Raw genomic sequence first — 25571 nt, 5'->3', positions numbered from 1 at the left:
TCTATACCCCAGTAGTGCATTGGTCTAGTTAAGAAACCACCCAGAGACGTAAGTTTTGGGCGGTATAAAAATAGGTAAAATAAATAATAAAAATAAGTAAAATAAATAAGGACAAGTAGTGAAGAGCAGATTGACGTTACCTTTCTCTCCAGGGAGAACATTGAGAAGTAGGTCTGGCAGGAGAAGCTGAGGGAGTCTTAGGGACTGGAGCAGTCTACGGGTTCTTATCATCATCTAGGCCATATATAAGGAAACCTCTGAAAGTGCAGCCTGATGGGGTAGTAATTGTAGAACCCATCAGATATTCCAAATTTCTCACAGGGGAGATAACCCTCCCTCTACTGAAGTCAGACTCATCTCCATGGGTTGAGAGAGCTGGAGAAGCTTCTGGTGAAATATCTATAGTCTTGGTCTGGGTCGCTGAAGTAAAAGCTATCAATGCTGATATCAGTGTGGCTATTGTAGCCGTCAATGTAGAGTGTGGAGTCCATGCAGTTGGTGGAGTAGATTTAGTAGAGGCTTTTGGTATCAAAGTGGACATCTGCTTTGATCCCGATGCTGAGGGTCTCATGGTGTCCAATGTCGAGGGGTTTCACAGTATCTGGTACAGTGAGGGAAATAAGTATTTGATCCCCTGCTGATTTTGTCCGTTTGCCCTCTGACACAGAAATGACCAGGCTATAATTGGAATGGTAGGTTTATTGTAGCTGTGAGAGACAGAATAACAACAAACAAACCCTCAAAAGCCCAGTGCCCAAAAGTCAGCGATGGATTTGCATTGTAGTGAGGGAAATAAGTATTCGATCCCTTCACAAAAGATGTCTTAGTACTTGGTGGCAAAACCCTTGTTGGCAATCACAGAGGTCAGACATTTCTTGTAGTTGGCCACCAGGTTTGCACACAACCCAGGAGGAATGTTGTCCCACTCCTCTTTGCAGATCCTCTCCAAGTCAGAAAGGTTTTGAGGCTGATGTTTGGCAACCCGAACCTTCAGCTCCCTCCACAGATTTTCTATGGGATTAAGGTCTGGAGACTGGCTGGGCCACTCCAGGACCTTCATGTGCTTCTTCTTGAGCCACTCCTTTGTTGCCTTGGCTGTGTGTTTTGGGTCATTGTCATGCTGGAATACCCATCCACGACCCATTCTCAAAGCCCTGGCTGAGGAAAGGAGGTGCTCACCCAAGATCTGACGGTACATGGTCCCGTCCATCGTCCCTTCGATGCGGTGAAGGTGTCCTGTCCTCTTAGCAGAAAAACACCCCCAAAGCATAATGTGTCCACCTCCATGTTTGACGGTGGGGATGGTGTTCTTGGGCTCATAGGCAGCATTCCTCCTCCTCCACACACAGCGAGTTGAGTTGATGCCAAAGAGCTCGATTTTGGTCTCATCTGACCACAACACTTTCGCCCAGTTCTCCTCTGGATCACTCAGATGTGCATTGGCAAACTGCAGACGGGCCTGTACATGTGCTGCCTTGAGCAGGGGGACCTTGCGGGCACTGCAAGATTTCAGTCCTTCACGGCGTAGTGTGTTACCAATTGTTTTCTTGGTGACTATGGTTCCAGCTGCCCTGAGATCATTGACAAGTTCCCCCCGTGTAGTTCTGGGCTGCTTTGTCACCGTTCTCATGATCATTGCAACTCCACGAGGTGAGATCTTGCATGGAGCCCCAGACCGAGGGAGATTGACAGTTATTTTGTGTTTCTTCCATTTGCGAGTTATCGTGCCAACTGTAGTCACCTTCTCACCAAGCTGCTTGGCGATAGTCTTGTAGCCCAGTCCAGCCTTGTGCAGGTCTACAACCTTGTCCTGACATCCTTCGACAGCTCTTTGGACTTGGGCATGGTGGTGAGTTTGGAAGCTGAGTGTTGCTTGCTTCTATGGACAGGTGTCTTTTATACAGGTACTGTAACAAGCTGGGATTAGGAGCACTCCCTTACAGAGGGTGTTCCTCATCTCAGCTCGTTACCTGCATATAGTGAAAAGACACCTGGGAGCCTGAAATCTTGCTGGTTGATAGGGGATCGAATATTTATTTCCCTCACTACAATGCAAATCCATTGCTGACTTTTGGGCACTGGGCTTTTGAGGGTTTGTTTGTTGTTATTCTGTCTCTCACAGCTACAATAAACCTACCATTCCAATTATAGCCTGGTCATTTCTGTGTCAGAGGGCAAACGGACAAAATCAGCAGGGGATCAAATACTTATTTCCCTCACTGTATAACTTTGAAGCTTTGTTGCCCACCTTGTACTATGGATGGCAACAGTGTGTGCTGGGATTTCCCCCAAAATGGATGCCAATGTTGAAGCCCCTTCCGAAGCGGTCAACATCAATGTCTTGTTGGGGGATGTTGAAGTGTGGTGGCACAGAGAGCCCAAGGGGCTCAATGAGTGAGTTCATTCATGCTTTCTCTTCTTATGGTGAACGTGTTAATCTCCTTTATTGACAGTCACGGGTTTTTAAAATGTCGAATCCCTGTGGTCTTTTGTTAGGTGGAGGTTGAATCACTAAATTTGGGGAGACCTCCAATATTGAGACCAAGAATGAACAATCGTCCGATATTGGTCTCATCAATGGGCTTGGCATTGGAGTTGTGGGGTCAGCGTGCGATCTTGTATAATGTTGCTCTTAAATGGAATTGCCTGCTCTTTTGCGTTTGTTTCAAGAAAGACAAACAGATTTCACAGCAACTCGTGTTGTGATTTCAACTCAGGCAAATCAAGCATCAGTGCCAGTCAGGAAGAGGATAGAGTCCCTCTACAGATTTCACAGCACTTGAAAGTTGTTTTATAGTCTATTATAACCGTAGTTGAGATGAAGGAGAAACCTTAAAACAGAATCATTGTCAGAAAGCCACAAATTTCACCAGTAGAAGAACTAGTATGAGTCAAAAACCAAAAGAGACCACCCGAAGGTCAAAGCAGAATAATCAAATCTAATCTAATAACTTTAAATATCACAGGAACTGGGAATGAATTGAGCAAATCCTTCACAATGGGAGAGGTGCAGCGGTCAAGCAACTAAGGGGCAGGCAGGCTCTTTCCCGCCGAAAATAACAGTTGCGCCATGCATACAATTCAGTGGAGCTGAAGAGTGCCTCATGGAGCTATTGAATTCTTCCACGGGGTTACTACACAGGCACAGAACCCATTTCATGAGGGATCACCTCAAAGATCAGGGGGGATACTGTTAGCCTTGATCCATAAAGGAGCAGAGTTCCTGCCAAAACATTAACTAGGGAAAGCTGTGGAACCCCACTGAATGCATAGAAGCCCCATTGGTGTGAACATACAGAAGAACATAAAGGACAACTACATTTCTACTTGAAGAGTTAAGAGTGCAATCCAATGCATATTCACCTGGGAGTAATCCACACTAAACATAAGGGGACTTACTTCCAAGTAAACATGCATAAGATTGCCCTTTTGTCTCACATTATTATTCCTTTTTTCATGCAAATGGCAGAAAAAGGATTCTATTTATAATTTTTATTCATTTACTTTCAATTCCTATATTTCATAAGGCATCCCAAGGCAGTGACAAAAGTTAAATACACTATAAAAATCAATACAAATCACATTTAAAATCCTAAAATAAGTTAAACAATAAAAACCATAACACAACAAAAAACTACCATCATAAACAAGATAAACAGAAGCAGGAAAGCTGAGAAACCAGGCAGCCCCTAAGGGGCAAAAGCCTGAACAAATAAAATGGTCTTTAGTTGTTTTTTAAAAGCAGCCACAGATGTCAAAGAGCGGACATTGACTGGAAGAGCATTCCAGAGCCTGGGGGCAACAACAGAGAATGCCATGTCGCACATGAATCTTAATTTAACCTCCCTCGATGCCAGTACATGGAGGAAAGGCCCCTCTGATGACTCGGCAGGCAGAAACCTGTGGGAGCAGGCAGTCCTTCAGGTATCCAGGGCCCAAACAGTTAAGGGTGTTAAAGGTAATAACCAGCACCTTAAATTGGATCCGTGCAGCTCTTTCAAAACAGGTGTATTATGCGCTGAGTGAGTGATTCTAGAGCAGGCCTGCTCAACTTCGGCCCTCCTGCAGATGTTGGCCTACAATTCCCATAATTCCTGGCTATTGGCTGCTGTGGCTGAGAATTATGCGAGTTGTAGTCCAAAAACAGCTGGGGGGCCTAAGTTGAGCAAGCCTGTTCTAGAGAGAACCATGGCAGCTGCATTCTGCACCAACTGAAGTTTCCCAAAGTTCTTCAAGTGCAGCACCACGTAAAGCACATTGCAGTAATCCAGCCATGACATGACTAAGTCATGGGTAACTGTGGCCAGATCTGTTTTCTTGAGAAAGTGATGCAGCTGATGCTGTGCAAAGGCACTCCTGGCCACTGCCTCCACAAGCAGAGCCGGGTCCATCAACACCCCCAAGCTGTGCACTTGCTCTTTCAAGGGGAGTACAACCTTACCCAGAGCTGGCCTACTGTCTTATCTGGATTGAAAAACAGGTTGATCACCTGTAACTATTGATCTGGTAGAGATCCTCTGACATGCATAAGAATGGGTTCTGCTCCTACACGGGACCGGCAATAGAATGCCACAGCTCATTGTGGCGAATGAGCCCCACCTCCATGCCTATAGCGAGCTATTTAAAGGCAGGCTGGTGCCATGTTCCTCAGTTCTTGGACAACCGCCATGGAGGACGATCATCTGGAGTCAGTTGAGTTCATAATTGAAGGAGAACAGAATGAACACTTAATACGCACATAGCGGAGCACTACTGCAGAGGGGTGGTTCGGAAGGGTCTTATGGATGTCAACAGATCTCTACCAGATCAATAGTTACAGGTGACCAAACTGTTTATCTAGATCATCCATTGAGATCCATAAGAATGCGTGGTTTAGCTAGCTCCCCATGGAGGAGGGTGAAATAGTAGCTATTGTAACACCCACTTCAAAAGGCTTCTCCCAAAGCTCGCCTCAGCAGCAGAGCACACATCTATGGTGTCATGCTTGATAAAAAGGTAACTCTGTGGACCAAGTTGCTGCTTTACAGATGTCAATGATGGTTATCCCTAATAGGCGATGAAGCGCAGGCACAGGTAGAGTGGGCCTTAATTGCTTCAGGTGGATTCATATCTCATGTTTTGTATGCTAGCAGGATAAGCTCAACCAGCCATCTGAACATTTTTTGCCTAGAAATGCAGGTACCTTTATTAGGACCTTGAAATACTTCAAAAAGACGCTGGGTGGATCTAAAGTCTTTAGTACAGTCCAAGTAATATAGAAGAGCCCTTCACATGTCCAAAGAGTGCTTTGCACGTTCCAAAGGTGTAGAAGGATCCCTGAAGAATGTGGGGAGAACAATAGCTTGATTGAGATGGAATTCAGATACCACCTTAGATATAAAGTCAGGATCCAAATGCATCAGCACCTTATCAGGATAGATCCTTGTGTATGGGGAGTCAGTCCTCTAAGCTGTTAGTTCACTAACATGCATTGCCATAGTTATGGCCAGAAGGAAGGCCATTTTGGTTCAAATGGGTTCTGGGTCAGTGATGAGAGAGCCAAGGATATGCTCCATGGTTCTACAGAAGTACGGATAGGCGGGTACACATTCATGAGGCCTTTTAGGAAGACTCTACTTTCCGAGTAAGAGAAAAGAGTCTTACCATCACAGCCTGGATGTTTGGAAGAGAGTACCACCAAATGAACTTTAAGGGACACATTAGCCAGACCCTGCAATTTCAAGGAAGTCAAATAGAGAAGTACGTCCTTAAAGGATGTTTGGAAGAGAGTACCACCAAATGAACTTTAAGGGACACATTAGCCAGACCCTGCAATTTCAAGGAAGTCAAATAGAGAAGTACGTCCTTAAAGGAGCTTGCTTAGGGTGAAAACCATGCGCCCTGGCATAGGTCTTAAAACGCAACCATTTGCCAAAATAATTATGTCTGGTGGAAGGTTTTCTACGGTTGAGTAGTATGTTACTCAGAAGCCGATTCACCATGCTGCCGGATGGAGTGTGAGTACATCTGGGTGCAGGATTTGACTGCTGTCTTGTGTCAAAAGATCTAGTTCTTCAGGCAATCTCTGCTACTGGTTTCTCGATAGTTTGAGTACCTGTGGAAAACATGGTTGCCTTAGCCACCCTGGAGTCACTAGAATGCAAGATGTTGGAGTGGCCAGGAGACGTGCTACCACATGGCTAATTAATGGGCGTGGTGGGAACATGTACAGCATCTCTCAATACCAGTCTATCTGGAAAGCATCCCCCAGTGATTGCGGTTCATGACCCACTCTTGAACAAAAACTGGTGCACTTTGTGTTTTCTGAAGTTGTAAACAGGTCTATGGTGAGGTACATCCAGATGTTGAAGTGGGGATCAATATATTCCATTTTGACCTCCCACTCGTGTGGGACCTCCTTGGGGAGCTGGTCTTGTGGTAGCAAGCATGAATCGTGCCCTTTGCTAAGCAGAGTCCACTCTGGTTGCATTTGAATGGGAGACCACATGTGTGAGCACAGTAAGATATTCCCCTTAGGGGATGGAGCCGCTCTGGGAAGAGTAGAAGTTTCCAAGTTCCCTCCCTGGCATCCCCAAGATAGGGCGGAGACTCCTACCTACAACCTTGCAGAAGCAACTGCCACTCAGTGTAAACAATACTGAGTTAGATGGACCAAGGGTTCAGCTTCCTGTGTTGCTGCTGTTGCAAAAAAGTGCAACTCAGATTGTCCACTAGGACGTTGTCCAGACCTTTTATATGGATGGCTATCAGGTAAACCTGATGCACCAGTGCCACTGTTGGAGGCTGAGAGAGCAAAGAGTCTATGCCACCCCAACGGTTGCAAGGGCAGTGGTATTGTCCAACTGCACCTGTACAACCTTGCCTTGATCACCATGAAAGAGTGTAGTATCTGAACTGGAATTTCCAGACACTTGTGCTGACTAAGTGTGGATGGAAAACTGACAGAAACCAAAGTTGTAATTTTTGCATCTTTAATTGTGCAAAACGTACTACTGTGTCGCAGGACACTATGAAGCCCAAGAGCCATTGCATGAGTTGAGCTGGCTGTGATGGATGTTGATGGAATTTGTGGCTCAGGTCCCTGATACATTTGTACCGTTCTTTCAGTAAGTAAGCCTTCTTGGTCTCTGTGTTCAGGATTGCTCCAATGTAGTTCATGATTTGTACTGGTTTTAGATGGGATTTTTTCCCAATTTACTTGGATTCCCAAGTCTTAGAAGAGATCTAAAACATACTGTGTCTGAGAAAGTAACTCTCCTTAATCTTTTGAGGTCAAGAGCCAATCGTCCAATAACAGGTATATTGCTATACACTGCGTCCTCAGATAGGCCACCACAACAGCCATACATTTGGTGAATACTCTTAAGGCGATAGAAAGTCCAAAGGGTAAGACCTAGTATTGGTACACTTGTTCACCTATGGTAAATCTTAAGTATTTCCTGTGTTGTTCCCTTATGCGGATATGAAAATACGCATCTTCCAGATCCAGTGTTGCAAGCCAATTCTCTTGATAGAGAAGCGGTAGACTCTCCTGCAATGCTATCATGCAAAATTTTCTTAATTGGACAAGCTTGTTCAGGTAGTGTAGGTCCATGATGGGGTGGATCCTGCCATCCCTCTTTGGGGTCTGAAGGTAACAGGAGTAAAAACCTTCCTGGGGTGATTGCAGCACCATAAGGGAAGATTGCACTCTTTCCCAACAACTCCTTCATTTCTTCCTGTCAAGACAGAAACGGTTGAGTGAACTTCATTCCTGAAAAATATGGGGTCATTTTGAACTCTATGGTGTATCCCAAGAATATGATCTTCAGGATCCAGCTGTCCAATGTTATGCAGTGCCATGCAGGGGTATTAGAATTATTGTGAAGAGGGAATTTTTTTTCCCATTCTATATAGTTAGTATTGATATAAGCCTATATAATAAGTGTAATTATTCTGATTTAATCCCTGTTTTTAAACTGCTACTACTAAATATAGTGTGAAAGGGAGCTTTTTGGGTTTTTTTCTATTTGTTTTTTTTAAAGGAATAATAAGCGGTGTTTTTTGTATTGCTAAGATAAAAGTGTGTTCACCTAGCCATTACCTTTGATATTAGGTTAAACACTAATAGAAACTTTTAATCCCAGTGATTAAGTAGCAATTATTAAGTATTGTGAGAAGAGGGAAATCTACATGAATATAAGTATGGGCTGCGGAGTTGATTTGGCTGAGTAAATTTGGAAGGGACAGAATTTAATGACTACAGCTGAAATAGTTATTGGACTGCCTATATAAATTTATGTACAGATATCTATCTGCAAAATCTATTAGAAGCATGCATAAAAAGCGAAAGCATTAAAGATCAAAAAAGGTTCTGATGAGGAATTAGATACTGAGTCTCTACTTGGCCCAGCCACCTTTGCTAAATTTCAAGAGACATTTCTTAAGGAACTTCATAGTGTTTCTTCACAAATTTAGGGCCTGGATGCTAAAATTGACAACTTCCAGACTGAGGTCACAGTAAAATTTTCTGATGTTACTCAAAAACTTTCAAAATTTGATCAACTCTCTTCTCAAGTTAATCAAGTCCAACAGGAACTAATAGAAAACATCCCGAGAAGCAGATTTTAAGCGGCTAGAGAATCGAATTGAAATTCTGGAATCTAAACAACGTGAATCAAATTTAAAGATTCGAGGACTGCCTGAGCAGTTTGGAAGAGAAGGCCTTCATTCTTCCCTGGAAACTTTACTTTTGGAATATTTGGGTTCTGGAGATTCTTTAGATATTTTGGAGACGTACAGATTGAATTCCAGATACTCCAGGGAGAGGAAAGTACCTAGAGACATTCTAGTTAAATTTTTGAAAAACAATACCAAGGAGTCAATCCTTCAAGCACAAAAAAGAGCCCCTCTTGAGTATAACAATACTCCTTTACAAATCCTTCCAGATGTTCCCACTGATATTCTACATAAACGATGAGAATTAAAATTTCTGATGACTGTACTTCAAAAAAAGAAAATAAGTTAAAGATGGCATATTCCTTTTTGTCTTGAGGTTTTCTTGGATCAAGGAAAGGCACAAATTTTTACTCCGGTGGATGCTACTCTTTTTTTTCCTTTTTTTTTTTTTAGAGTTTTTCTATATTTCAGGAACTACCACCTTAGAACCAGCAGTTGATAGCCTTCCGGAGGAACAGAAAAGCGATCAGGCCTCTGCAAATTAGCATATTGTTTAATAGTAGCTTTTGGACATGGTGGATTTTACTAGGAAATTAATTTCAATTAATATTAATGGCTTAAATAGCCCATCCAAATGAAAGAAGATTTTCTTAAAATTGAAGAAAGAAAGAGTGGACATAATTTGTCTTCAGGAGACACATATTAAGACAAGCAATGCCAATGTATTGGCTTATAAAGCATTGGGTCAATGTTTTGTTGCCTCTGGCTCTAAGAAGAAAAATGGTGTGGCAATTTACATCAAAAATTTGAATTGGTCTTTAGAGAAACAAAGACAAGATGATTTTAGTCGGTTCACTATATTAAAATTTCAAACTACACAGCAAAATAAAATTACCATTGCCTCTATCTACGCACCGAATGATAATAAAGTCCAATTTTATCAAAAATTCTTTCAGCTTTTGTTGGACACTGCGGAAGGTGAACTGTTAATCTTAGGTGATTGGAATGCTGTTCTTTCCCCATTAATGGACAAATCTGGTCAATATAAGAAGAATTCTGGAAAGCTGCCTAAGAACGTATTGGTATATATGATAATTTTATCGATTGAAGATGCATGGAGAAATAAACATCCATTGGAGAGAGATTTTACCTTCTTTTTCTCAACCTCAGCAAACACAATCTAGAATTGACATATGTATGGTTTCAAAGTCATTGCTGTCTAGAATATATGACATTGAAATTGCGCCTTCAACATATGCTGACCATAACCCACTGATATTAAAATTCCAATACTTGGACACCGGACAGAAGAGATGGAGATTGAATAATTTTCTTTTAAAACAAGAGAAAATTCTTTTGAAATGCAATGATGAACCGTTACATTTTTTCCAAAGAAATGAGACACCTGATGTTTCTAGTTTTTCTGTTTGGGACTCCAGCAAGGCTTTTATGAGAGGAATCTTTATTTCTGAATCTTCTAAAAGGAAGAAAGAATCACAAATACAAAAAGATCAGATATTTAATGAACTATTCCATTCAGAAGCTCTTCACAAGATTAATCACTCCCAAGATATTTGGCAAAATATTAGAGAACTTCATAAGCAAATGGATCTTATAGAATCCAAAGAGACATTTAGAAATATGTCTTATGTGAAACAGAGATATTTTGAGAAAGGTAATAAGGCAGATAAGTTATTAGCATATCAGTTAAGAAAAGAACAGGAAAAGAGAATTATAACATCGGTCTGGAATGGCAGTGAATTTGTTATGTCAAATCATGAAATGTCTGAACAATTTGTACAGTATTACTCTAAACCATATAAAGAAGATAAGAAAGATGCTGAGAAAATCAAACAATTTTTAGAGGAAATATAATTGAAGTCAGAAGACCTGAGGAGCTGTTTAAATAAACCTATCTCGAGGGATGAAACCAGAGCAGCAATAAAAAAATCTTTAAAATAATTCGCTGGGCTCAGATGGATTATCTTGATTGTACTACAAAATGTTTCAGGACAAATTAATTGGGCCTTTAACAGAAGTAATGAATGCGAAAGAAGGGAAAGACTCAACACGACCAGAATCATATAGACCTATATCCCTTTTAAATGTGGATTACAAAATTTTTACTTCAATCTTGGAGGCGAGATGAAGACATTTCTTGTCTGAAATAGTCCATATTGACCAATCTGGTTTTATCCCAAAAGGACTTATGAAAGATAATATATGTATTGAATGCAATTGATAAAGTAACCATGACATATACAAAAGCAGCTATAATTTTCCTAGATGCCGAAAATGCCTTTGACAATTTGGAATGGCTTTTCCTGTTCTCAGTGTTGGAAAAAATGAACTGTGGCCCTCATTTTTCATCCTGGATTTGTAGTAAATATCAACAGCAATCGGCAAAAATTATTGTCAATGGGTCCTTGTCTTCAAAATGTATCATCAATAAAGGTACCATCAATAAAGGATGTCCGCTTTCCCCATTGCTGTTTATATTTGCTCTTTAACCCTTGGCAGCTAAAATTAGACAAGAGCAGCAGATTCAAGGTATCAAAATAGGTGATTGTGAACATAAAATAAAACTATATGCTGGTGATGTATTGCTTATTGTTACGCAAGTCAAAGACTCCCTGGATACATTAATGACACAGATACATCAGTATGGTTCAGTTTCTGGCTATAAGATTAACAGAGAGAAAACTCAGATTATGACATGGAATCTTTCTGAAAAAGAAATAGAATACTTCTCTAAAGTTTTAAGATAACAAGTAACAAAGAAGCCAATAAAATATTTGGGGATTAATCTCACGTGCAGCAATAAAGATTTGTATAAGAATAACTATGTTCCAATTTGGAAATCAATTATGGCTGATCTGCATAGATGGAAGGGGCTGACTCTATCTTGGCTTGGAAGAATCTCTGTGGTAAAAATGGACATACTACCTAAGATGAACTTTCTTTTTCAAATGATCTCTATAAAGATAGATGACAAGATACTGAATAAATGGCAGAGTCAGCTCAATTCATTCATCTGGAATTATAAAAAACCCAGGATTCGATTTAAGGTGATGCAAGATTCCAAAGAAATAGGTGGTCTTGGAGTTCCTAACTTGAAGCTTTATTATCACACCAGCAGCTTGACTTGGATCTCAAATTGGATTTTATCCCCTTATGGAAGTTTTACTCGAATGGAGGAATTTGGTCTTACTAGAGGATTGCATAATTACTTATGGATTTCTGGTTCGAGGAAAGATTTGGAGATATAACAACATACTATCCGGCATAGCCTTTTTTATGTTTGGGATAAATATCAGAAACAGGGGCGTAACAAGGCTGGAGTGGGCCCAGAGACAAAATTTTAAAATGGGCCCCTCGCTGATACACACACACACACACACACACACACACACACACACACACTTCACATGTGACTTGCCTCTGGGGGGGCCCTTGAGGTGTGGGGGGCCCCAGGCAGCCGCCTCCCCCTGCCCAATAGTAGTTACACCCCTGATCAGAAAAGAATAATTCCTAGATTATCACCCTTGGCCTCAATACTGGATGTTTATTTCCATGAAGAAGAATTTTCTTCTAAGTACAATTTTTGGAGAGGCAGTCCATACTCTTTACAATGTTTGGCCCATTATTTAGCTTTGGACAAATCTGTTTCCTCTGGCAATCAACTCAACAACCATCCTGGTTTCAACAAGCTTGGATCAGCTCAATAGTTCAGAAAGAGTTACAGTTACAGGGTGGGAAGCTTAGAGATTTGAATGACTTTGAAGAATTAATCAGCCAAAACACTGATCACTTGCTAAGCAGAATTTATAAGCTATTACTGAAGTATGAAACGTAGACCGAGCAGATAAAAGAATGTATGATAAAATGGATGCAGAACTCTAATAGATCGATTGATATCTTTGATTGTGAATACCAATGGAAAAAGAACATGAAATTTACTTTGTGTACCAATCTAAGGGGAAATTGGTATAAGATGTTCTTTAGATGGTATATAACTCCTTTGACTATTAAGAAAATATATGATTCCTTTTCTAAGAAATGTTGGAACTATAACTCACATTCAGCCTCATTTTACCATATGTGGTGGAGCTGTGGTAAAGTTCAACAGTTTTGGAAACAAATTCATATGAAAACTGAACAAATCTTACAAGTTAAGATTCCGTTTCTTCCAGAAATTTTTCTTTTAAGTATGATAAAACCTTATATTCCTGCCAAATTAAACAAATTATGTTTATATATGATCACAGCGGCTAGGATTATATATGCTTCTAATTGGCGTATTTTAGAAATCCCTCATTAAATGATTGGTTTTTGAAAGTGTGGAATTATGCTTCAATTTCGAAAGTCTCAGCTTATGTACATGGTATATCTACTGAATCATTCATGTCTGTCTGGGAACCCTTTATAAACAATAATATCCATTATGGTCAAACTTAGTTCCCATTTTCTGGATTTGATTTATAGTGTTCTCGATATGTAATTTACAAGAAGCTGATTAGATTTTATAATTCTCTAAGAGTCTGAATTTCTTTTGCTTTGTCTTGTTCTAGATATCTTTTCTTTACCTTATTAATTAGAAAAATGAGGTTTTTCATTATGAAAATTGATTGGTTTTATACTGTCTTTATGGTGATTTGTCTTTGTCTCCCTTGGTTTACTTCTCAATAAAAATTCTTATTTTGAAAAAAGAAAATCCTTAAATGTGGACATAGTGCTGGAGGATGAATCAGGGATTGATAGCAATGTTCTTGCAATGGAGGGATTGAATCCTGCACCTCTGTTTGAATCTTCCTCTTCAACATCAAATGCAGGCATTGGCATTTCAATCAAGGCGAGATCTGTCTGGATTCTGACAGCACAGATGTATGTAGTGCCACTATCAAAGTTGGAAAACAACGAGTAGGAGTCACCCGCATCGATGGTACGTCCCGGGGTTGATCAGCTGGTGTTGAAGGTGCTGAGAAGTCATTCGGTGTTCGAGCTGGTGACAGAGATTGAGCACTCGGCATCAATCGTGTCGAAGGGCGGTTGACATCAAGAGGTGGCGCAGTAGACTTCTCGACATTGAGGGAGTCGATGGCAAAGGATCAATATCGAGGATCAGTTTCTATTTCGGGGGTCGTATATCCGACACAAGCTGTTGTAGACCTGATGGTGAATGATCTTTGGTTAGATCTATAATCTTAGACTTCTTCAGTCTTGGGGATGATGGACTAGTCTCTGAGGTTGACTGCTCAGTCTCGGACTTCAAATATTTCGAAGTAGAGCCTCCACCCAAAGGCAGCTTAGGGCTCCTAAAAACTGTAGATGTCAAAGTCGATGTCGATGGTTTCAAAGAGTTTGGTGTTGAGATTGTCTTTGATGGCGATTTCAACATCAACATTGAAGGGCGGGGCTCCCCTAGAGTCGAGGGGCTTAATACCTCATCATATATGGTGGCGCAAAATCTCAGAGCCTGATTTTTGTGAGTCTGGTATGAGAAAGACAGACATATCTTGCAAGCAGAAATGTTGTGCTCTTCTCCAAGGCAGATGAGACACAAATCATGGAGATCTTTAAAGGGGAGTTTAGCTTTACATACCTCACACCCCTTAAAGCTCCATTTCTTCTCAGCCACAAAGATAAACAGAAGCGTAGTCCAAAGCCCGTTTTGATGGTCAAAAACACCAGTGTTGTCTGGGAGCCAAATGACAAGTCGAATAACAGTCCATTTTAAAAAAATAAAATAAAATAAATATAAATATATGTGAATGAACTCATGATAGCAAAAATATTTCTGAAGCACTTTTCGACAAGGAGTGACAGACCGAGGTCCAAACGCAACGGTGGTCAGAAAAGAACTGAGGAACACGGTGCCAGCACACTTTTAAATAGCACACTGTAGGCAGGGAGGCGGGGCTCAGTTGCCATGACGAACTGCAGCATTCTACCCCAAGGATCCCATGCAGGCGCAGAACCCATTCTTATGGATCTCAACAGCTCTTGATCCAGATCCAGTTTGCTAGCTCATATCCAACCCATGACTGCCACCAGCCCCCAGTTCACTACATCCACTGCTTCCCTAGGATCTGATATCAGAGGAAGTTAGATCTGAGTGTCATCTGCATGTTGATGACACTTCAGTCTAAACTATTGTTCCCTCTAAGGCATGTGCATGCACACAAGTTTTTAATGCCCACTCAGTTAATTTTAGATCCCGCTCAGGCTGAATTGGGAAGGCCCCACACTGAATGTATGTACACACACACTGCCTTGATACTGCCACCCTGAACAAAACTCGTTCTGCACTGAGATGAAAAAAATCAAAGAGAACACTGGTCCAAACATCCTGATGACCTCTCCAAGCAGTTTCATGTAGATGTCAAACAGCATGGGGGACAAAACTGAGTCTTGAGGGACCCCCAGAGGCCAAGGAATTGAGCAGTTCCCCCAGCACCACCTTCTGGAACCTCCCCTCAAGATAGAACTGGAACCACTCCAATGCCTCACCCCTGGTCCCTATTCCTGAGAGGTGGTCCAAAAGGATACCATGGTCAATGTTATCAAATGCTGCTGAGAGGTCCTGTAGAACCAACAGGGATGCACTCCCCATCTAGCTTCCAGCATACGTCATCCACCATGATGACCAAGGCAGTTTCAGTCCCAAACCCAGGGTAAAACCCAGATTAAAAAGGGCCTAGATAATCCTTATCACCAAAGAACCTTTGCAGCTGCAGAGACATCACATGCTCTATCACATTACTTAAATAAATAAATAAATAAGAAGATTTGAAACAGGCCGATAGTTATCAAGGTTGGTGGAATCAAGGCAGGACTTTTTAAAAATAGTGATCTTACCACTGCCTCGAGGCTCGGTGGCATCTTGCCCTCTCTTACCAAAGCATTAATAATTGGCTCTAACCACCTACCTTTTCCTTCCCTGGCAGATTTTACTAGCCATGAAGGGCAAGGGTCCAGAGCGCATGTTTCTGCCTGTACACTGCCTGGGATCTTTTCCACTTCTTCAGGTTGTATTAACTGAGAAGAATTTATCACAATCGGACCAGATGGTTGCTGAGGCACGTCTCCTGGAACTGCCAAAATCCTGGTGTCCAAATCGGCATGGATGCGAGCGATTCCATCTGCGAAGGAACAAGCAAACTAGTCACAGCAGGCTGTTGATGGTTCTTCCCTGTCTCATAGGGCCCTGTGTGATGTAGTGACTTTGCCATATGAAACAGCTCTGCTGGCCAAAATAATCCTCTAAAAATATTCCTGATAAGAGTATCAGGTCCAATTGTTCCCTTCTCCCCTCCCCACCAGATTAGCACTGTGGATCAGAACCTATAAGTGAAGAACATTCTGCTCCTCTGCTATATTATTGCCAATAGAAAGAAGGAGGGGATCACAAACTATACAATAGATTGTCAAAATAAGTACTTACAAAGGAAAACAACATGGAAATAATTCAGACTTCTAATAAAATTAATTAACTACCATTCCAGTGAGCTCAAACAACTGTCTGAATCCTTCCAAGAGAAGCCAGATGAAATGGAGAGGAGAGGAAAAACTGGAGCATAATTTTTTTCAATTCCCACTTAAAATTTAGCATAGATAAAAAATCAGACTAATAAGCACACAACTTCAATTCCTGAAATTTACCATTTTAGAGTGGTCCCACTCAAATTTGCAAATAGAAGCTAAATATTATAGGCTATTTCCTTAGGTGTAAAGGGAGATCTTAATTTTGTGAGGAATGTAACCAGCTACCTTCTGAAGCAATTATTACTTGAGACCCAGGCAATTCTTCTGGTCCCACAGGAAAAACTTCAGATGTTTTGGTTGCAGCATCACTTGTTCTTAATTGTAGTGGAGATTCATGGTCTTCCAGTATCAAGATGTTAAAGGGTTTACCAGAGGGTACACTCTTAAGTGAAACACTTGTAGAATCCCAGTCCGATTCATCTAAAAAGGTTAGGACACTTTTTAAGATTAACATATTAAATACTATTTATTGTATTCAATGCCATACATACATAATTTACTCAAAAGACTACTGTATATTAATAATCTAATTTTAAGTCAATAAACAGCAAGACCCAGGGCCTGTAGCAGTAGGCAAGAAAACAAACTTTTCTGTGGTTGAAATACTCATTATTCCTATAGTATTAGCACTTTTCTCCTAAAAATATTAATATATACTTAAGGGATTCCAGTAAGCAACCCTGTATAAAAGTATCTTGCACTTACCATAATATCATACGCAAAGCTAAAAGAAACCAAATCATCTATAAGTTGTGGGTGAGGAGAGCAGTGGAAATGTGAAAAAGCAACTCTCTCCATATTCTTTAGGGAAGACAGAAAGCACACCAGCCTCTATGATGGGAACTATTTCCCCCTTCCTCTCCACCCGCCCCCCCCCCCCCCCACTTTATGGTGACATTGTGTACCTTCTGCAGAACTATATTAGGTTTTTACAGGGTATTTGTGTTTATGCTTTATCTTCTAATGCAAGAGAAAGAAATAAAAATAAAAATATTCAAGAACCTTCAATATTATCAGCATCACCTAAACCAAGTTTTTCCATTAAATCTGTGAGAAGAAAAATAAGACATATGTCAGCTTAAAACATTATACAAAAGGTGTTTCTCTCTATCCTATTGTAGGTGGAGCCAGAGTTGCCAATGAAACAGGGATCCAGGAACACCCCAAAACCTCAAAACACATCAGAAGGAAGGCGGCAGGGAAGCCTCAAGTAGTTCCAAGCAGGAAAACAAACCTTGGGTGTGACAACATAAAAAGGGTGATGCTCCAGCAGCTTCTTGGAGCAGACTGTCAATTTTTATGGCCACAGTCCAGCCAGAGGGAATTGGCCCCTTCATTACCATAAGGAAGACTGCTTCTTAAAGGGGCCTTGTCCAATTTCTTAAGCACTGGTTTTGGCAGCACTGGCAGGTCCTTAAGGGACTCTTCTGAGTCAAAGGAAAGTGAAAGGGCTGTGTCACCTGGTCACCTTGGTGAACAGGTGAATTGCTTTCTTGGGTTCCCGTAGTTATCCTGGTGTGTGTGGAGTACCAGTGGTACGGGTTACACAGCTCCTGGGGAAAAGGTACTTCCCATCCTGTCTCATCCCCTGCATGGTCCACTTCATCCCCAATTAGGAAGGAGGCCCGAAATCCAGGGTCATGATACTCCCACCCTATCGATAATTGATTATAGAAAACATGACCTGATTTTTGCTTTTCTCTGGTCTCTGTCCCCATTACAAGAGGAGTATAAGAACCAACATGATCCACATTTGCTTCAGTGGTCTTTGGCTACAAAGGCAATTCAACAGAGAATGAAATAAGACAGCATAAATATCTGAATTAACAATTCAATGTATTTTCTGCAATATAATTACAGAATAATATTTACCGGCAAGTCATCCGATTTCCCTGGGAAATGAAAAAAGGAAAATTTAAGTGCTTACTTAATAACCATCTGTTGCAATTTTTAGTTGCTATCTAGTATATTAAACACTTTAGAAACTTGTTTCCTATTTTTGAAATCTCCTTGTGACCTACTAATGAAAAAAACAGATACAGTTCTATTGATCACAGACTGAACATTGGGGAAAACAAAAACAAAAACACTTGAAAAGACTAAGCCTGCAAACTTACCTGTGAATAAGCATTACTGAACACACTAAGATTTATTTCTGAGTAAACATATGTAGGATTGCACTATAAGTCTTTGCTAACTGGAGGATTTTAGGAAAGTTGGCCTTTTGAAGAAAGTTTAATTTTCAAATAGAGCATTACAAAACAAAAGGGGAGGAACTGTATATATATATATATTTGAAACTATGATTGTACATGTTCGACAGTCCTAAGAGAGTTTTTCCTTGCCCAAGAATTAGTAAAATCTTGTAAACAATCATGTTAAGACTATAGCTGAAAACAGAACTAAAGCAGAGTGAAATTTATGATCAACTTACCATTACGGGGTTCTTCTGAAATACTGTGCATATGTGATCTGACTTCAGAAGGAGATGTAGGCAAGAAACCAACACTTGGCTTTCTGGGACTTTCTGAAATACACTAGTGGAAACAATGAAAAACCCCAGATATAAATAATGTTTAAGTTTACCTTTCCTACAGGAAAAAAAAGTGTAACAGAAATGACTTTGCAAATTTATCTTACTACAGAACTCAAAATGTGTTCAGGTACCTGAGACAATTTCTAATTAGGAAGAAAGATATATGACATTTATTCATATTATCTAGAAATTCCTAGCATTTTACTTACAGCTGAAATACATGAACAAGCTTTGTTAAGAAGAATGTTGACTAGGATTACTAACTGAAACTGTTAGTAACTGGAACTATTAGAACTGTGTGACAAGTTGTACAAATTACTTAAGCAATGTTTGCCTTTCTCTCTCTCTCAAGATGGTTGCTTACAAGCATCCATACTGTGCATGGATGTTTCTGTTCTCATTTCACAAACCTACTAGGACTCTCTAAGCACCTGGCTAGATTAAAAAATGGCTCTGTATTCCAAAAAATAGGAAATGGTGCACATCTAAAAAAAATCAATGCTACAAAAATTATGAGTTGTGACCCAAAATGCCCTTCCTCATACAAAAAGTGGGTAGCATCCAGGCCTTTAGCAAAGAGGTGCTCTGTTGGTGAAAGCTCCTTCCATTTAAGAAGAGTTTCACTCACACAAGGATCTCTTCCATTTGCACAACTTTCCTTCCATGCACAAAAGGAGCTTCTTACAATGATGCACTGTTGTCACCCTTTGGCTTGCCTCACTGAAGGACTGTTTGCTCAAGAAAGGCAACACCAAATCAGGGATGTTAACCTGCTTGAACAGCTTTGTTCACAGAAATACTCTGTAATTCATGTCACTGACCCTGTCATCTGTGAGAACCTTAAAAACCTGCAATTTATGGACAAAGTGAACTGGCAGAGTATGCCAAATCCTGCAGAATATCATCCTCATTATTGTGACAGAGTTTCGCATACAACAGAGTAGCTATGCTTTCAAACGTGAACACATTTTTATTAGCCTACTTTCCTTAAGAAAAGCAAGCTTATGAGATCACCTGGCATTCTGCGTGTGTGTCTATCAAATTTGCAAATGCCTGAACCAATATGAACCAAACTGGGTACAGTTGTAGAGACACATAGGGATGCCTCAATGGTGTAGTTTGTGATAATGTCATCCACTCCGATTCAAATGGCGGATGCATGAATATTTGAGGCGCAAGTGGGTTAGGCCCCTGAAGCCTATGACAACACCCTTATCAAAATACTTATCCCAAAAGCTGTTCAGCAGCACATAGGTCAATAGCATAATGCTTTATCAATGGCTGCTGTAATGACCATGTAGAAGCCGTGCAGATGCCTGCCTTGTGGATCCCAGATAGATTCACTGTTGAGGATGCATAAGCCCTAATTGAATGTGCCCATATGGTATGAGGAGGATCTACGCCCTGGAGCTTAAATGCCTGCAGTATTAACTCCACCAGCCAGTACATGAGTCTCTGCCACGATATGGGGTGTCCCTTGGCCTTGCCCTTGTAGGCCACAAAGAGCCTTTTTGTTCTTCTAATATTTTTTGTTTCCTTTAGATAGTATAGCAAAGAGCATCTCACATCCAGAGAATACAGTGCATTTTCCAAAGGCATCTCCAGATTCTGGAAAAAAAATAGGTAGAATAATGTCTTAAATGAAATCCCGTAACTATTTTAGGACGGAACTGCAGATCCAACAGCATGACTACCTCATGAGGATAGAATTGAGTATAAGGAATGTCTATGCGCAATGCCATCAGTTCACTCACATGTCTCACAGAAGTGATCGCTATGAGGAACACCATTTTCAAGATGATCCACTTGAGTGAAGCCTCATTCAGAGGTTCAAATGGGCTCTCCATGAGTGTTGTTAAAACCAAGAGCAGCCTCCAAGAGCAGCCTCCATAGTTTTCTTATCAGAGGATATAAATTAATGACCTTCAGGAATGTTTTACAGTTTGGACGGGAGAAAACAGTTGCACCACCCCATCCCTTATGGTTTGATGATATAGCAGCCAGATGTACCCTGAGAGATACATTTGCTAAGCCTATGAGCTTCAAAGTGGTCAAATACAGCAAAACATGTCTCAGTGTAGCCTTGTGAGGAAGGAAATCTGGCCTGTGTGTATATTCCTTAAATCTCTTCCACTTGGAACCATTGTTTCTTCAGGTTGATTGTTTTCTATTGTTAATTAGAATTTTCTTTAGAAGCCGACTCTCCAAGCTATCATCTGCAAAGCTCTTTCATCTGGATGACGCATCGCCCCTCCATCCCGCACCAGAAGATCTGGTCGTAGTGGAAATCTGTGAAAAAAACCCTTCGTGAGTTTGAGAAGGGGTGCAAACCAAGGCTGGCAAGACCACCCCGGTCATTTCGACCCGCAAGATCTGTGCTAGTACACGGTTGATAAGCAGCTGAGGCGGAAATAGGTAAGGGAGGCCTTTTCTCCACATATGCTGGAATGCATCTCCCATCGACCTTCTCCCAACTCTAGCATGCAAGCCATATTTAGGACATTTTTTTGGCAGCAGCTGCAAGCAAGTCCATGACTGGATGTCCTCATAAGTCAAACACTCACCTCAGATAAACCCTGTTGATCTCCCATTCGTGGTGATTTGGGTCTGAAAGGGGATGCTGCCCAGCAGATTGGGCTCTAGAGTCCACCAGTGTAGAGACCACAGGACCACCTGTGGTAGCATGAGCAACTTCTGTTGGCTGTCCACATTGGGGTGGAAGTGTTTGAGGTACCACATTTGCAACGGCTGCATTCACAGATGTGTGTATCGCACAGTCGCATTGCAGGATGCCATTAAATCCAACAAACTCTGAAGAGTGCAGGCAGGTTGTTTCGGAACTGCATTGAACAGGTGAACCAGATCTCTGATCTGCTGATATTGCTCTATTGTTAAGAATGCCCTTTTTAAGTGCACACCAAGTATTGCTCCAATGTAACTTATGTGTCTTTGTGATTCCAGGTTCGATTTCTTCCAGTTGATGTTGATGCCCAGAGCTCTCAAGCAGCTATAATACAGAGCGGATCTGCAAACGTAACCTGTCATCATCGCGCAGAAGCCAGTCGTCTAAAAATGGAAAAAAACCACAACAACTTCTGTCCGTGAACCATGACTACTGCCATGACCTTTGTGAATACACGTGGGGTTGTTGACAGCCCAAAGGGGAGCACAGTGTATTGGTACACTGCATCTCTCACCGTAAACCACAGGTATTTGCGATGGTTCTCTTGTATTCCTTTATGGAAGTACACATCCTTCAAGTCTAACATTTCCACCCACTCCTCCATGCACAGAAGAGGTACTATTTCTTGCAACATCATCATTCTGAACTTGCTTGTCCACACAAACCAATTGAGGCCTCAAAGGTCCATAACTGACCAAAATCCTTTATCCCTCTTGGGGATTTGAAAATAATGGGAATAAAATCATCCTCTCCATCCACTGTACAGAGACAATCACCTCTTTCTCCAACACCACTTGCACCTCCTCCAGCAAAACCAGGGTTGCTCTTATGTATCTCATTCCTGAGAACGGGGGCATATTCTTGAACTCTATAGTGTAGCCAGTCTCGATAATTCTGAGCACCCACTGGTCTGATGGTATGTGGTACCATGCTTGGGCATGGCTTGCCACCTTGATGGAAATGATGGCATCTACAAAGCAGATGTTGTGTGCTTTGGCAATTGGTTGTTGGTGTTGTTTTGATTGCAGTGGACAGTTGTGCAGATCAAAGAGTCTGCTTGCTTTGGTCCTTAGGAGGCCTGGTGTTCTGGACTTTCAGCCACTGTCCAAAACCCTTATTTCTTTGGTATGGCCTGAATTATTGCTGGAAATCCTTCTTGTCCTGCTGTCTCTAATTGGCTCATTGGCTCCCATGTGGGCGATAGCGCAATGTTACATGAGTCGCCAAAGGTGTACTCATAAAAGTCTTTGCCATATATTTAGACTTCTTTAGCGACTCCATTGTGGAGTCTGTGCTCTCACTGAACAAGCCTTTGCCATTATAGGCCAAACACTCTATCCAGACACACATATCCTGTTGTAGGCTTGTAGATCTCAGCCACATGTAATGGCGCATTGTTACTGCCCGCGATTCAGTGCCGAATCTTACCACGTCTATCTTACCATAGCCTGCGATTCAGTCTCGGCTAAATGCTTGAAGGTGCTCAGCTGTTGTCTAGTGACGGCAGTAGTTTTTTCGTACACCTCAGCAAACCTCTCCTGAAATTCCTCCAAGCTCATTGCAGTAGAGTCCTGAAGCAGCGTGTCTCACAAGTAATGGTTGTACCTGGTTAAGCAAGCTGCATAGTTAGCTATCCTTATAGCTAAACTGGAGATGGAATAGATCTTTCTTCCCATTACGTCCATCTTCCTTCCTTCTTCCTTCTCAGAATGCATAGTATGGCGGCAGCCCGACTTTGTTGTGGATGCTCAATCAATAACCAATGAGTTTGGCCGCAAGAACCGGGTCCCTCTATCCCCTGGTTGTTGTCGCAAGGAAGTTGACGGGGATTGTACTGCTGTCTGAAATGGAGACATTAGAAGGACTCTATTGTCCTTCTATTGACAATTGTCCTTCTATTAACAACTGAGAGGAGAGCTGGTCTTGGAGAGGAGAGCTGGTCTTGTGGTAGCAAGCATGACTTGTCCCCTTAGCTAAGCAGGGCATGCCCTGGTTGCATCTGAATGGGAGACTTGATGTATGAGCACTGCAAGATATTCCCCTCAGGATATGAAGCCGCTCTGGGAAGAGCAGAAGGTTTCAAGTTCCCTCCCTGGCTTCTCCAAGATAGGGCTGAGAGAGATTCCTGCAATCTTGGAGAAGCCGCTGCCAGTCTGTGAAGACAATACTGAGCTAGATAGACCAATGGTCTGACTCAGTATATGGCAGTTTCCTATGTTCCTATTGGGCTGCAAAGCTTGAACAGGTGCATGCAGTAAGTCCTTCGGCATGGCTGTCGATGTTGAAATTGTTGTCGTAGAAGCAGTCAATATCGAAGGCGACGGAGTCTGATAACTCAGCTTCAACCTTGAGGTATGCTCCCTCAACACTGACAGAATTTATGTTGATGGCTCCAATGTCAATGTCAATGCTGTTGTCGTAGCTGAGCCGTAGATTTGCAATGCCATAGGACAAGACGTACTGCCCTTTGTTTTTGTTTTGGAACAATGCTTCTTTCTCAATGGAGAATCAATTTCCTCATTAGAGTAGGACTTTCTTTTCTTATCCTTATGCCTGTTCATTGATTTTGAGACCTCCCTCGATCTCTTAAACATTCCAGATCACCTGTTACAGGTAAGCAACCTGTTTTTCTGTATCCTCTACAGGGCTTTTAGATTGCATGTTTGTGAATCCCTGTGTGTTAGATGTTGACATTGATCTCGACCCCGATGTCAAGGAGTAGTTTGGTCTTGGCAGGTGGAGAATGGGTGGACAAGTGGGCAGTGGGTGGAGCACCGCATCATAAAGCACTGCCCGTAGTTCTAATGCCCGATTTTTAAGCCTTTGCTTGGAGAAAGAACAGTATATCTTGCCTGCCGCCAGGTTACGCTGCTCTCCTAAGCAGAGCAAGCACAAGTCATGATACCCAGTCATGACTTAATTTTGCCTGACAATTCACACAATGCTTAAACGTTTTCTTGATATCAATCGCTGTTAAAGGCGTGCCCTGAGGTTGCAGCCTCGGAGTGAAAAACCGAATATAGTCCCGAAAATACCAATAACCAGTCTGTAACACGTAAGAATAGTCGAATACAGTCCAAGGTCAGGAGCCAGCAAAGAGCTGTTGCCGCTTTGGCAGTCAAATAGAAACTGAGCAAATGGCGCCCCCAACTGCCAATTTCAACAGAAGCATGGAACATGAGCAGGGCAGATTGGGTGTCATGAGAAACTAGTCAATCTACCCACAAGGTCCCTATGCAGGCACAGAACCCATTCCTTATTAATGCAATGGATCACAATCCAGATCAATGCAATAATTACTGTCCCCAATCAATGAGTTAAGATTGCTGAACAAAGTAATGGATCCAAATCAGTGGGTCTGTGGGCGGGGGGAGGAACCAAGGCTTGGGTGGGGGGAGGCAGCCCGGCTGCCAAAATGGGAGTGATGGTGCTTGCACCTCGCTGGATGGGAAAGGCCACCAAAAGGCCCTTGTGGTCTACACAGTGGGGGGCGGGAGTTCAGTGGGTCAGCCCAGTGCTGCACTCAAAGGGAGAGGCCACAAAAGGCCCTCACAACACCTTGGCAAAAATGAGAGGTCCAAGAAAGCGATCACCGGCTCCTTGGCCGGGTAAGACAAGGCCACGTGGCAGGGGAATTGCTCAAATCATAGGGCCTCAAAGCCCTGCCGCCGCTGCTGTTCCGCCGCCCACCCACAAGCAGTCAATTAAGGGTCCTCCAGGCCCTGCTGCTGCCATGCTGCCACTTCCTTCCCTGTGGTTGCCCTGCAGCAACCCTCAGCAGCAATCTTCCCCATGCTGCGCTGCAGTGACTAGGCAGAATAGAGGTAGGCCAGTGCTGTAACCAGCCCACACCCTTCCCTTATTGGCCATTCCTGGCCACATGTGAGGGAAGGTAAGATGGCGGCGCCGTGCCTGCCTCACGTTGGTGGGGATCGGCAATGTTCCTGTGTGGACAAGATGAAAGTGAACCAGCAGTGTGATGCAAACATTAAAAAAGTGAATGCCTCTTAGGCTGCATTAACAGTAGCATTGTGTCCAGATCATGAGAATTAATCATCCACTCTATTCTGCAGTAGTCAAACCTCACTTGGAATAGTGGTTGACATCCAGAGCAACAAATTGCTTGCATAATGAGCAAATCTGTGGTAG

General features: G+C 42.0%; 1 protein-coding gene across 5 annotated transcripts in view; it reads right to left on the bottom strand.

The window, feature by feature from the left end:
* LOC128327012 (ankyrin repeat domain-containing protein 26-like) overlaps positions 1–25571 on the bottom strand; it is a 241575-nt gene that overhangs the window by 142492 nt on the left and 73512 nt on the right. For all 5 annotated transcript variants that reach the window (XM_053255066.1, XM_053255067.1, XM_053255069.1 and 2 more), the window contains 6 exons: positions 18638–18740; positions 18076–18095; positions 17888–17975; positions 17206–17250; positions 16429–16623; positions 15588–15800 (listed from right to left, as the gene is read on the bottom strand). In XM_053255066.1, the coding sequence (XP_053111041.1) occupies positions 15588–15800; positions 16429–16623; positions 17206–17250; positions 17888–17975; positions 18076–18095; positions 18638–18740 (664 nt within the window). The remainder of the gene's footprint in view (positions 1–15587; positions 15801–16428; positions 16624–17205; positions 17251–17887; positions 17976–18075; positions 18096–18637; positions 18741–25571) is intronic.

Source organism: Hemicordylus capensis, chromosome 5 (assembly GCF_027244095.1).
Source record: "Hemicordylus capensis ecotype Gifberg chromosome 5, rHemCap1.1.pri, whole genome shotgun sequence".
Taxonomy (NCBI): Eukaryota; Metazoa; Chordata; class Lepidosauria; order Squamata; family Cordylidae; genus Hemicordylus; species Hemicordylus capensis.
The sequence above is the reverse complement of the archived record's forward strand: the minus strand, read 5'-3'. Positions and strand labels throughout refer to the sequence as shown.